Raw genomic sequence first — 14,401 nt, 5'->3', positions numbered from 1 at the left:
TGGTTATGACTAGAAATTTTCAAACTCAAGGAAACTAGTATGAAATGTACCTAAAATTAAACTTTTAAGACAAATTAATTTGTTAAGGGGAGGGAGGGAAGCGCCTGGATCCTATCCTCCATGAGTAGAGACACAGTGAGACTATTGCTGGAAAGGCCAAACTAGAGGAAAGGAAAGAGGAGGAAAAGGGAATGGGGGGAGAAAGTTGCCACTTCCTTTTTTTAACACAAAAATTTTTATTTATTTTAAATAAGTTTTAAGCTATTTCAGATTTAGGGGGATCTTTAAAAAGAAAACCAAATTAAATCCACTTCCATGTCTGCTGTTTTTTTTTTCCTTATGAAATTTATATGATGCTGGTAGGTCATATTGTAGCTCTGCTATAACATATATCTTAATTTTTCATTCATCTGCTTTCTTTTGAATATGTGCTTGGGTTGAAGGGCTACTCTTGCCATTTGTAAAGCAATCTTCAGAAATGACATCCATACCTTTATTATGCTTGGTCCCAAAGGGAGGATTCATGATTATAGTGACAAAAGATTTGGCCCCTTATAAGATAAAGAACATAGATTGTACTTTTGAAACTCTTATTCTGTGCTAGTACTTTCAGCACTCTATAAATTTCAGTACCCTGGGTTAAAGTCCCAGTAGTCCTTCCCTAGTTACAGACACTGATGCACTGATCTCTGTAGGTGGAAACTTTTATTTTGAATTCTAACAAGTATAGCTACTGACCACCATTCCAATCAGCCCAAGGTTTTTAAGTCTTATCTCCAGACTGTCCACCCCAAGCCTGGCTACTCCTATGTTGTAGTATGCTACATCCCAGGCCAAAGGCCCCTCCAGTCACAGATCCTACTGCCAGGTTAAAGGCCATAGCTGCCATGGTCAGCCTTAAGCCCAAGGCTGAGGCTCCTAAAGTAGTAGCATCAAGCCAGGAATCTCCTATCATTCCCACAACTGCCACCACCACCTCCCCTGAATGGAGGAGGAGCAAATGGGATTAGAGGGACAAAGATTTACAAAGGTTTATTCACTTATATTATATATTCACTTATATCCAGAGAACATTGCACAGAAAAACTGACCTCTATTACCACTCCAGTCCTGGGAAGGAGGAGGAAAAAGAAAAGAAGTAGAACTGCATGTAGGAAATAATGCAATTACCCACGAGAGAGGCAACATAAAAAGTAAGCATTCTTTGGTTTGCTTAGTAATGACTGCAATTTATCCTCACCTCTCCCCAGAATAAAGCAAGATTTGGCAATCCCCTATGACCACCTTTTTAATTACAGGAATGAATTCTTTAATTGACTTCTTAAATCGATGAGACCTAATCACCTTATGCCCCATCATTTAAAATCTTTCATTGTAAAAGGCAAGATCCAAAAAGAATCTTTAAAAAACAATTAAAAAGTTAACCTACAGAAAGAGATGAATATGACCAAAAATATTATACAGCAAAGAAATATTGCAATACAAAATATCCAAGGAATGCAACTTCTACAGAAATGCATGATCAAACATTTTTAGAATTAATGCAAAAAAATGATAAATGAGAATAAATGCAATGAAGGAAATAAGAGAATACTAATTCCATTTTTAAGCATAAGAGATATATTAAGTGGAAAATGACATAAAATAAAGCATCGTTAAAAGTAGCAAATAACAGAAATTTATACTTTAGAGAAGATCAGCAAGTAATAAAAATAAAGTCAAGGACAAGCTCAGAACAGAACTTTAAAAGCTGCTTGGGCACTAGGTGGATCAGTGGATAGAGTTCTCTGCCTGGAGTCAGGTCTCCAATTCCAGCCTCAAACATCCACTAGCTGTGTGACCCTGGGCAAGTCACTTAACCCTGTTTGCCCTGATTTTCTCACCTGTAAATAGAACTGGAGAAGGAAATGTTAAAGCATTCCAGTATCTTTGCCAAGAAAACCCCACATGGGGTGGTCCAAAGAGTCGGACACAACTGAGCAACTGAACAATGGTTATGCAGTATAGATAAGATACATACATACAGTATACATAAGATACATAAAAGATTTGGAAGTCAGAAAAAAAATCCAAACCTTAGATTAACTAGAATCTCAAAAGGAATTGAAAAAGAAACAGCACTAAAATTTGTATCTGAGGAATTCATTGGAAACAACTTCCCAAAGAAGACAATAAAATATATCATTCTGCAAGTGGAAAGAATTCACAAGATCCATCCCAACATAGAAAAATGCTAAATGCAAGTTCCCCAAAGAATAAAATTATTAAATTTTAAATTGACAAAGCAGAGGAAGTTCTGAGTAAAAATAAAGAAAAAAATTACACCTACTAGAATATCATCATAGTTCTCAAAATGGGAAAGATGACAAAGCTGGACAAAAACACATACAAGTCTTAAAGGCATAAGAGTTGATCATCAGATTGAACATCATGTAAATTTGAAAATTTCATTTACCATCAAAAGAATATTTTTCAAAGATCAAGTATAACTCAAATGATGTATCAACCAAAAACCAAAATTTTAAATATCTTTAATGAACTAGGAGAAGATCCCCAGATCAACTGCGGGATAAGCTCTAAACCAAAATAGAAGAAAGTATTTATGACATATGTAAACATAAAAACTGAATATTGGAAATACATAAGGGCAGATAAAAAATTTACAAGGGCAATCCCTAATGGGTAAATAAATTGTAATAGTCTTCTTTTCTGCCACACCCCTCGCCATAATCCTTGGTTACTTCAAGATAAACATGTCAATGAACCTAACATTCTGACCTCCCAGTTCATCAGCCCTCTCAACTCCTGTGACTGGCTTATTTCCACTCTTCCTTAGCCCCTCATAAGGGTGTTCACACTTGAGATCTCAAAGTCAACCAAAATTGTTCTACCTCCAACATCCTCAACTATGAAATTCTTCTCTTTGAGCACAGTCTCCTGCCTTTCACCTCTCCCATTGCATCATGGAGTGGTAATAGAGGTCAGTTTTTCTATTATCTTTATTGCTACACTGTGTTCATTCTGTTCCTCTCTGTTCCCCCAATCCATCAACCTTATTCTGGCTTCACTTTTTTGACCCTATAGTTAGCCCTTTCAATAAGGCATCATCTTCTACCTTTGACTACCTTGTTGCCTTGTGTACCACTGTTTCCACCCCTCTCAAAGCCACAATCTTGGGTGGTCTCCACCATATGCTTTCTCCATGTCTACTACCAAGCTACAAAAAGTTGAAAGATGGAATCACAAAACAGTGACAAATACCAGTTCAGACTATGTAACCTCACCTGACTCTTTACTGTTGCACAACAATCCTTTTAGTTATCTTTGATTCCCTATCATAATTCTCACAACTATTTGTCTTTCCTCAAACCCTCAAATTGACCTCTACCTTTTCACTTGACATCTGACATCACATGTCAGCTACCTTATCTTCCATATTCCACATCTCAAAAATTCTCTATGCCTTTGCCCATCTTCTTTCCTTTTGCTCTAGTGTCAAAAGATAAGGTGGCCCTTCTCTTTGCCAAGGCTAGCTCCTTCATTTATGCCAAGCCTTCCCCTGTCTTCCATGGAGCTTGCCCCATTCTCTTAGTGCCATGCAGTTGAAAGAACCCTGGATTTGAAGTCAGAATACTCAATTTCAAATCCTGGCTCTCATGTCTGCTACATTAGGGACTTGGGGTAAGTCATTTAATGAGTAGTAAAAAGTAATTTATTAAGCACCTGCTATGTACCAGGCATTGCTCTAATTGCTGAGGGATACAAAGAGAGGTAAAAACAATTCCTGCCCTCAGGAAGTTGACATTCTAATAGACCTAAAGAAATAGATATTTATCAGATATATACAGGGTAGATGGAAGGTAATCTTAGAGGGGGTGACTTTAGCAAGCTGGGGAGACTGGGAAAGGTCTTCTATAGAAAATGGCAGTTAAGCTGGGTCTGGAAGGAAGCTAGGGAAACTAAATCAGAAGTGAGGGGTCAGAGCATTCCAGAAATGGAGACAGCCAATACAAACTCACAGACTTGAGAGAAGGGGTGTTATGTGTGAGGAACAACAAAAAGGCTAGTGTAGCTAGATTTTAGAGTATGTGGAAAGAAGTAAAACATGAGAAGATCAGAAAGGTAGAAAAGGGGCAGGTTACAAAGAGCTTTAAATGCCAACAGAGGACTTGATGTTCCGTCCTGGAAGTAAAAGGGAGTCTCTGGATCTCAATTAGCAATGAGAGATAAGGTAAGATCAGACCTACACTTTAGAAAAATCACTTCGGCAATTGTGAGGAAGATAGATTAGAGTAAGCAGAGACTCGAGGCACACAGACTAATTAGAAGGCTATTGCAATTAGAAGGTGAAAGATAATGAAAGCCTGAATTAGGGTGGTGGCTGTGGAGGTGAAGAGAAAAGGGAGTTATGAAGGTAGAAACAAGATCTGGCACCTGATAGGATAAGTGGAGCTAGAGTAAGAAGTCAAGAATGAGACTGAGGTTGTGAATTTGGGGGACTAGGAAGATGGTACTACCCTCTAGAAAGTAATAGGAAAGTTCAGAAGAGGAGAAGGTTTGGGAGAGGGGGCAGCTAGGTGGCGCAATGGATAGAATGTCAGGCCTGGAGCCCAGAGGACTCATTTTCCAGAGTTCAAATTTGGCCTCAGACACTTATTAGCTTTGTGACCCTGGGCAGGTCACTTATCCCTGTTTGCCTCAGTTTTCCCATCTGTAAAATGAGCTGGAGAAGGAAATGGCAAACCACTCTGGTATCTTTGCCAAGAAAACCCCAAATGGGGTCACAAAGAGTCAGACACAACCAACCAACAAAAATGGTAATAAGTTCTATTCTACATTATAGGACATCAATTCAAGATGTCTAATAGGCAGGTGGTAATGTAGAATTGGACGCCAATAAAAAGTAGGGATAGATCTGAAAATCATCTGCATAGAAATGATAATTGAGCCCATGGGAGCCACTGAGACTGAGACAGCACAGAGGGAAAAAAGAAGAGGGTCCAGGAAAAAGTCTTAGGGAATACCCACAATTATAAGGTGATATATGGATGAAGATCCAATAAAAAAGAATGAGAAATGAGAAGGCACAGCCAGTGTAATGTAAATAGGAGATAATCTCAGAGGGAAGGCATTAGCAGTGGGGGTTGGGGTGAAGAAAGGCTGGGAAAGGCTTTTTGCAGAAGATGAGATTTGACTTGAGTCTTGAGGGAAGTCAGGAATTAGAGGGCAGGAAGGGAAACATTTCATGCATGGGAGACAGTCAAAGAAAAGGCACAGACTGCTTTTTATTACTTACTCACACTTTTCCAGCAGTAGACAAAGAGAAACTAAGGAGATAGGTGGCTGTTGGTCATAACCCAGGATTGGGATTTTTGGGCCTCAGTTCTTCATCTGTAAAATGGGGGACTTAGCCTTTTAGACCCATTTCAGATTTAAATCTATGGTCTAATAATTCCTTTCCATTATTTACAAATATGCTATGGTCTTCCCTATCCTAAAAAAACAAACAAGCAAACAAACAAAACCCTTTCCATTGACTCTAACATCTCTCACCCCAACCTATTGTCTGCTATATTCACTTTGAACTGCATTTCACTGTTGAATTTTTAGAAAGTCATGCCCACTCTACCTTCCCCTTCTCTGTAAAAGCAGCTTCTGTTTCCAATTTTCCTATTTTTGTTGAGGACACCACTATTGTTACAGGCCCTCACACTCCAAACCTTGAGGTCATCTTGGACTTCTCTCTCTCACCACATTCATGTCAATTCTGCTTGCAAAATCACCGTTATAACTATCCTCTCCTCCTTACTAACACCTCCATCACTCTAATTCAGGCCTGCCACTACTCTTTCCTCTATGCTTTTGTGTAGAAAGGATAGATAGATAGATAGATAGATAGATAGATAGATAGATAGATAGATTTTATAGAAACTATTGGCTCTGTTCTCTCCCCTCTCCAGTCCCTCCTTCATACAACTGCCACAATTGCCCCACAATCTTCCTAATGCACAATCTTTGTCACTTCTCCACTCAAAGGCCCTCAGCTCCTTGTCTATAGGATAAAATATAAACTCCTTAACCTGTCATTTAAAGGCCTTGAGAATGTTATTCCAAACCACCTTTTTCACACTTATTTCACGCTACTTCCCTTCAAGTACTCTACTTTATAGTCAACCTTGATTATTTTTCTTAAACTTAGCATTTGAGTTTCCCCATCCCTGGAATACACTCCCTTCATTTCTACCTATTAAAAACTTTCTATTTCTTTAAGGAAAAGTTCAGGTGCCAACACCCTTCATGAAACATCTCCCCAGTGAACTTGATTTCTCTCTCCTTAAAATTTCTACAATATTTTTCCCGATTTCCCTTTTGCTCTTATCACTTTCTTCTACCTTGCATTATGTTTAACCATGTACATGTTGTCTCTCTCTAGTAAATGCCTTGACATAAGAGGATATTTGTTGTTTTCCAGCATTGTTATCTCCAGGGCATTGTGCATTAACGGTACATGGTTAATAAACATTTTTGATCAATCAATTAATAAGCATTTATTAAGTGCCTACTATGCGTCAGGCACCATGATAGGTGCTGGAGATGTGAACGAGGAATGAAACAATACACATTCCTAAGGAGCTTAAATGAATGAATAAATGAAATATTCAAACAAAAGCAACAATCTATCAATTTGCACCATTCTCCCAGATACCCAGGTTCACAACCTTGGTGTCATCCTGTACTCCCCACTCTCTTTCTCTGTCACCACTCATATATAATCTGCTGTCAAGTCTTGACCTTGGCAATATCTTTAACCTGTCTCATATGCTCCCATTCTCAGTACTGCCCTACACCATGCCCTACTCACTTCATGTCCTGACTATTGCAATAACTTTCTGATAGGTCTCCCTACCTCAAGTCTCTCCCCATTCCAGTCCATTCTCCATTCAGCAGTCAAATTGATCTTTCTAAACTGCAAGAATGACCATATTACCTCTCTATCCAATAAACTCCATTGAACTCCCTATCACCTTCAGGATCTAACATTAAATCCTCTGTTGATGTTCAAAACTCTTTATAACCTGGTGTCCTTTCCAGTCTTCTTATACCTTACTCTACCCCACATATTCTTTGGTCCAGTTAACATTGGCCTCTTTGCTGTTCATCTCACAAAACAGTCCATCTCTTGATCCTAAGCATTTTCTCTGACTGTCTCCCATGCCTGGAATTCTCTCTCTCCTAACGTCCTCCTCTCTTAACTTCACTGGTTTCCTTCAAGTTCCTGCCTAAAACCCCAGCTTCTACAAGAAACCTTTTTCAATCTCCCTTAATGCTAGTGCCTTCCTTTTGTTGATTTTCTCCAGTTTATCCTGAGAATATCATTTCTGAACATATTTTTCTGCATGTGGCCTCCCCAATTATATTATGAATACCTTGAGAGCAGGTGATGTCTTTTGCCTTTCTTTGTATCCCCAATACTTAACACAGTTCCTGACATATGCTAGATGCTTATTAAATGGTTGTTGACTTCTTGACTTGCTGAAGGTAAATTATAATCACTTGAAAAAATGTTCAACCACCAAAGAAATGTTCATTAACTACCCAAGAAATTAAACCTGAAAAACTTCGAATTATCCCCTCATATCTTTTATATTGGACAAAATAATTCTGTGAATAATTATGCAAAAAATACAATGAGAATGTTGATAGACTTACGCAGAAGCAAGCATAGTCATGTATCAAAGATGGAACTGCAAATTGGTAGAATCTTTTAGGAAAATAATCTAGTTATATGCTATAAATCTTACAAAAATATTCATTACCTTTGACTTAATAATCATATTGGAAATATAACCTTTGCATATTAAAAATAACAAAAACTAGTTATTAAGTTTTTAAATAGTAGCATCACTTGTAATTGAGGAAAAACTGAAAGAATTAGAGTCAAATTTGGGGGAATGGCTGAATAATTGTTGGCATATTAATGCCACAGAATATTATGATACAACTAGTATTCTATAACACAATTAAATATGAAGACTGTAAAGTAAACTGGAAAAATTTATATGACTGTGACAGTAATACATATTTATATGCATTTATACATATATACCTATATATACACATATATTATTATTGTACACATAATGTTAATGCATATCAATATTTTACTATATTATTGACATGTATATATTATATGTGATAATAATACATATAAATATATAATTACTATCATAGTCATATAAATTCTTCTAGTTCACTTTATAGTCTACATATATAATTGTATTATAGTATTCTATGATATTGATATACTAACAATTATGTATAATAATTATATACAACTATATAATTCTATGTGTGTATATATATATGTATACAGACACACATATAATATATATTTATATGCCTATATTATATATCAGATAATATATACATATAGAATATCTTTATTTGGGAAGGCCTAAGTTCCCTTGCCTTTGCTTTTTCTTCTCTTTTCTAGAAATTACTGTAATCTTCCTTGCTTTGTGCTCATACAACACAAAGGAATTTCCTCCTCCCCTAATTCCTTTTCCTCCAACCCCCACCTCTCATCCCCAAATCCTAGTATCTTCCTGCCTGTGACATCAGAGATAAGAAACCAATCACAAGTACCTTCATGAGACCTTGACCCCGCCTATAAAAGTCATAACTCTTGATGGCATCAACCAACTTTCCTGCTTCAAAGGACTCTGGTAGACACTATTTTTGCTTTTATATTTATGTCCCCAGGACTTAGCACAGGGCTTAGCACATATTAAACACTTAAAAAGATGCACTTTCTTTGATACATCCATTCCAACTCTGTCCCTTACTACTTGTATGACCCTGAGCAAGGCACTTCATCTCTCTGAGTCTCAGTTTTTCCATCTGTAAAATAAGGGGGTAAAATGAAATGGTCTTTAAGGTCCCTTCCATCACTAAATCTATGACCCCATATGCAAATATAAATGGATAAAGAAAACTGAAAATCCCTATCCTCAAGGAGGTTACATTCTAATGGGACCAAAACAAGAGGAAGAAAGGAGTTAACAAGGTTCCACCTATGTTAACTATCTCCACTTTATCCATTACATACATTATTTTTACATAGTTGTTTGCATGTTCCTCTCTTAGATTGTGAGCCCCTTGAGAACAGAGGCTGCTTTTGCCTTTCTTATTATTCTCAGTGCTTAGTACAGTGCCTGGCACATAGCAGGTAATGGCTGACTTGACTCAAGGTAGCTACATCAAGTTCTTGGCACTCATTGATGAATGAGATACCTGAGTGCTTAATGATTCCTGAAGCAGGAAGCCATCAAGAATCATAACGTTTATGGGGAGGTGTCAAGGAATCATCAAGTCCAATCCATATCTGGTAAGTAGTGAATTTTCCCTCACCAGAGATCTCTAAGCAGGGTGTAGATAACTACTTATCAGAGATGTTATAGTCTTGAATCTTGTTCAGGATTGAACTAGATGACTTCTGAGGTCCCTTTCCCCTCTGACATTCTTTGATTCTGAGAAAACATCCACAATATCTCTATTATCTAGCCCTTATTGAAAACCGCCATTGAGGCTGAACCCCCAAATATCCCTAACCTTCTGAGAAGTTTTAAGTTAACTGCTGCTGCTAGTTTATGTTTGTTAATTCATGCTTTTGAATTTCTTATGTTTGTGAGGAAGTTCAATTTATTTTATAGACCCATAGCATTTGACTAGGTCTCCTCAGTCACTCTGAACACACTTTCCATGAACCATCTAAGGCTTTTAAGGACTGTTCTACTTAGCCTAAAGCCTATGCTTGATTTGATTCAATTGAGTTGTATTCTTACCTCATTAACATACTGGAGTTTTACTTTATTTTATCATTTTATTACCTACTTCAAGTAGGGTGGGGCAATTTGATTGATTCATTAAATCATACCCTACCTCTCCTATCTCACAATAAAATAAAGTTTCTTACGCTAGAACTTTACAATCCAACCAAAACCAACTCTAAGTCAATGAAAACTGTCTCAAGAACCTCTCTGCAAGAGTGCATAGGTCAAGAAAAAAACAGATAAATTTTTATGCTACCCCATAAACTCTGCTTTATTCTGGCTCTAAAGAACTGACTTTGTTTCATTGAATCTGACAGAATAAAACCAGGACAACACTGTATTCTAAATCTTTTTCCTTCTAAAGAATGGACATTTGGTGAATATGAATTGATGATGATTGTGATGGTGGTAATAGTGGAGTTGGTAGTGGTGGTGGGGATGTCTAAAAAAGTTTCAAGCACAGCTTCCTCCCCAAAACCATGTCTTCCATAAACCTTAAAGAAAACCAAAAGAAGTAAAATATTTTGTCATAGTTGACTTTGGGGAGGAGATTCAGGCTACTTAAGACAATTTGACCAAAGGCCAACTGATAATCAAAATAAAAGTACTATGAAGAAAAAGCTAAGAAAGAAAAGGAGCCCACATACCTGAAAGTATAATTCCCAGGAACAAGATTAGATAAATGCAAGACTGGGGAGTCAGCTGATGCCTTCTGTTCTCTTAGGGGCCCTTTAATTTCTTCCCAGTGGTAGCTCACGATTTTAGCATCATCTGTACTTTCTATATAAAAGATTTTTTTAAAAATCAGAACTAACATGAAAAGAAAGAATTGAAGAGGCAGATAGTATTAGACAGAATGCCCTAGTTAAAATCCAGGCTCTGCCATTCAACATTGGTGTGACCTTAGCAAAAACCATTTAATTTTTCAAAGGCTCAGTTTCTTCATCTGTAAAATGACACAGTTGGCCTAGATAATCTCTAAGGTCCTTTTCAAAGCTATATCTTAGGATTTCATAATTAAGACAAGATCAGTTTTTTACAATTCATCTTTCCAGATGTTTTTGGTATATACATATTGGAGTAGCTACATGGCAGAGTAGGTAGAATGTTGCACTTAAAAGTCAGGAAATCTTGAGTTCAAATCCTCATTAAGATACTTATTAGATATGTGACCCTGGGGAAGCCATTCAATTTCCTACCACCACTCTTTCCTCATCTGTAAAATGGGGATAATAAGAATATCTATCTCACAGGGTTATTGTGAGGGTCAAATGACAGAACATGTATAAATTATTTTGCAAACCTTAAAGTGCTTATAAATGCTAGTTATTATTACATAGATATACATTTCTTTATTTGAGGATATAAAATTATCTGAACATGTAATAATTATATAATACATCAACTCAAGAATCCAATATTTCATTGGTGCAGGGATTCTCCCCATTGCTGTGGATGGAAACCCTCAATACTTTAGCAGGTGGTCTTCATTAGTTGCTGCGGCAGAAAAAAATAGTTCATTGCCCGGTGGCCAATATTCTAGTAATGAGCCTCAGGCTCATCCTTCCAAGTCTGACCATTGGAAGGCAGCAATGTTGCCAGGTCCATATTTTCATAGCTTGGGAGGACCTACTAGTATTTCTCTTCTGCTTCAAGAAGCCTTCAAGGACTGAAACGTCAACTCCATGCCATATGACAGGGAACGCAGTAAAGTGTAAAAGTTGTTGGATTTAGAGTTAGAGTACCTGGGTTCAAATCCTGATTCTACTACTTACAGCTAGTGTGACCTTGGCAAATTGATCGGGCCTCAGTTTCCTCATCTGTACAATAAGAGCATTGGGCTAGGTGGCCTCTGAGGTCCCTTTCAGCTCATTATCCTATGAGGCACTAGAGTAGGCTCTAGTGGAGGAAATACAAAGGGCTAACTCTTTGTCCTCACCCCATCCACACACACGGAGAGCTATCGGCAGTAGTCTTTGCCCCAGATTTCCTGCAGGTATTTTTGTGAATCGGATGGAACACTGGACTAGGAACCAGAAGACTTGGCTTTAATTCCAACCCTAGAACACGCCTTGCATCCTTAGCCAAGGTGTGCCACCTGTGCCTTGATTTTCTCATTTAAAAAATTATATTGGGGCAGCTAGGTGGTGCAATGGATAGAGCACCAGCCCTGGAGTTAGGAGGACCTGAGTTCAAATCCAGCCTCAGACGCTTGACACATACTAGCTGTGTAACCCTTGGCTAGTCACTTAGCTCTGATTGCCTCAAAATTTAAAAAAAAATTTATATCGCCGGACTTGATTATTTTTAAGATCTGTTCAGCTCCAGCATAGTATAGTGTCAAAAGCACTAAATCTGGCACAGTGGGTAGAATGTGGGGCCTGGAGTCAGGAAGTCCTTCGTTCAAATTCTGCTTCAGACACTTGCTCTGTGACCCTGTCCAAGTCACTTAACCTCTATCTGCTTCAGTTTCCTCATCTATAAAATAATAGGTGATAATAATAGCACCTACCTCAGGATTGCTGTGAGGACTAAATTACATAGCATGTGTAAAGCATTTTGTAAACTTAAAGTACTGTAAATGTTACTGATTGTTGTTGTTATTATTACCTTCGTTCAAATCTTAGCTCTGCTACTTACAACCTGTGTGGCCTTGAAAAAAATTAAAACCTCCGTGGGCCTCAGTTTCCACATCTTGCAAAGTGAGGAAATTGAACTCGGTGCTTTCTACAATCTCAAATTCTCTTCTACCCTGAGTTCCAATTACAAACATCAAAGGCTATTTTTCTCTTTTAAATATTCTCAATAATTGATATTCTTACTCAACACAGATCTTGTTTTTATACTGCTAAAGAAAAAGAATTGTCAACACTTATATCATATTCAAATTAAATTGCCTGGTCCCTATAAATTTGGCTTCTGTTATGTTCAAGGCCAGTTCAAAATACATAAAAGCATTAATGACTGAATTGAACATTCATCCTGCTGGATGGTTTAATGGGGAATAATTTTCTCCAAACAAATCAAGGAAACCATGCCTCATTAAGCTTACCAGCTAGGCAAAAGTTTTTGATCAAATAGACATAAAATGCTAACACAGGTTGTAACCTAAGCTTGTTTAATGAAGCCATGGAGACACCACATGCTCAATTGATCCTCACTGTCTGCTCAGTCTCCTTGGAGCCCCTGTTGGTCTTACTTGGGATGCAATCTGAACACACACAGCATTAAAAGACTATACCACAAAAATGAGTGTTGAAGGCAATTCAATTCAATCTATTAAGTGCTTACTACACTAATAGACACTATGCTGAATAATGGGGGATACAAAAACAAAAATAAAAGATCCCATCCCTCAGGGAACTTACTTTCTACAGAACAACACCGCTAACATTTCTCACAATTCATTCTCCTCAGTGAGATAGAAAAAACACTGGGAAAGGTCATTTTATTTAGAATTATTTTACCTCCAAAACAAAGATTTGAACCAAAATGTCCTGGTAGATTAAAAAAAATTATTTAAATGGCGTAAAACCAAGCCCCAAACAAAACAGGGGAAACATAACATAAAATTGAAAGAGAAAAGCCCAATTTCCTTCCAGCTCTAAATTCCATGCTCCCATGGAAAATGTCTTACTATTCCAAAATCTATTAAATTAGCACACAAGCACTATTGTGCTTAAGGAATGACCCAAATACAATAATTCTAGCATTCAGAGCATGCAAACTAAAAGATGACCCAATAAATACATACGACTGCCATCAATGAAGGTTGAAGTAGTGGGCAAGAAGAGCTCTTGTACTTGGGGAGAAGCTACTGCTACCGGGGACTGATTGGTTCTCACTGCTTTGTGACCGAGAAAAGAAGAACGGAAACCAAATTAAGTGCAAGTTGCATGTATAACATTCATTACCACAAAAAGCCAGTGTTCTGTTTTCTTTTCCTAGCCTAGTGGAGATGATGCTTGCCTAGTAAATCCCACCCAGTGAAGGTCTCTTTTAAATCTTCGGGCCTCTCTGTGAAGTTCAGAAGCCTTTTACCTGGAGTCTCTCCTTTTCTTCCCAACCTAACTCTGGCTAAAGTCTTCTGATGCCCAAGTCCTTAGCCACTAAACATGGTCATGCTTGGTGCTACAATAGGAAAACAGGGGTCTCGGGTTCTAGGTCAAGCTCAAGAGCTACCTGGCCAGGTCCCCTGTGTCACAGGCAATCAAAGGAAGATCTACATACAATAGTTATTTTTGTTCAGGGACATTCTAAAAGCATAGGCTTCATTATGCCTTTTTAAGGCAGCTTGGTGGTATGGTGCATGAAGTGCTAGTCTTGGAGTCACATGGGTTCAAATTCTCCCTCCAACATTTACTCAATGAGTGACTCTGGACAAGTCACTTTACCTCTCCCAGTCTTAGTTTCCTCATCTGTAAAATGGGGAGGGGCAATAATAGCACCTATGTCACAGGATTGTTGTGAAGATCAAAGAAGATATATCTGAACTGCTTTGCTAATCTTAAATCACTATATAAGTTCTGGCTGTTTGCACATTTACTATCTGGCTTTAAGGTAGAGGA

The 14,401-nt window shown here is 37.7% G+C and overlaps 1 protein-coding gene across 2 annotated transcripts in view; it reads right to left on the bottom strand.

The window, feature by feature from the left end:
- The window catches only part of KIAA0319 (KIAA0319 ortholog), a 116,857-nt gene that overhangs the window by 41,738 nt on the left and 60,718 nt on the right, over positions 1-14,401 (bottom strand). For both annotated transcript variants that reach the window (XM_027862468.1, XM_027862536.1), the window contains exons 8-9: positions 13,588-13,680; positions 10,481-10,613 (exon numbers count right to left, since the gene is read on the bottom strand). In XM_027862468.1, coding sequence (XP_027718269.1) covers positions 10,481-10,613; positions 13,588-13,680 — 226 coding nt within the window. The remainder of the gene's footprint in view (positions 1-10,480; positions 10,614-13,587; positions 13,681-14,401) is intronic.

The sequence above is a fragment of the Vombatus ursinus genome, unplaced genomic scaffold (assembly GCF_900497805.2).
Source record: "Vombatus ursinus unplaced genomic scaffold, bare-nosed wombat genome assembly UNPS02000577.1, whole genome shotgun sequence".
Taxonomy (NCBI): domain Eukaryota; kingdom Metazoa; phylum Chordata; class Mammalia; order Diprotodontia; family Vombatidae; genus Vombatus; species Vombatus ursinus.
Note: the sequence above shows the minus strand (reverse complement) of the source record. Positions and strands in the feature narration are given on the sequence as shown.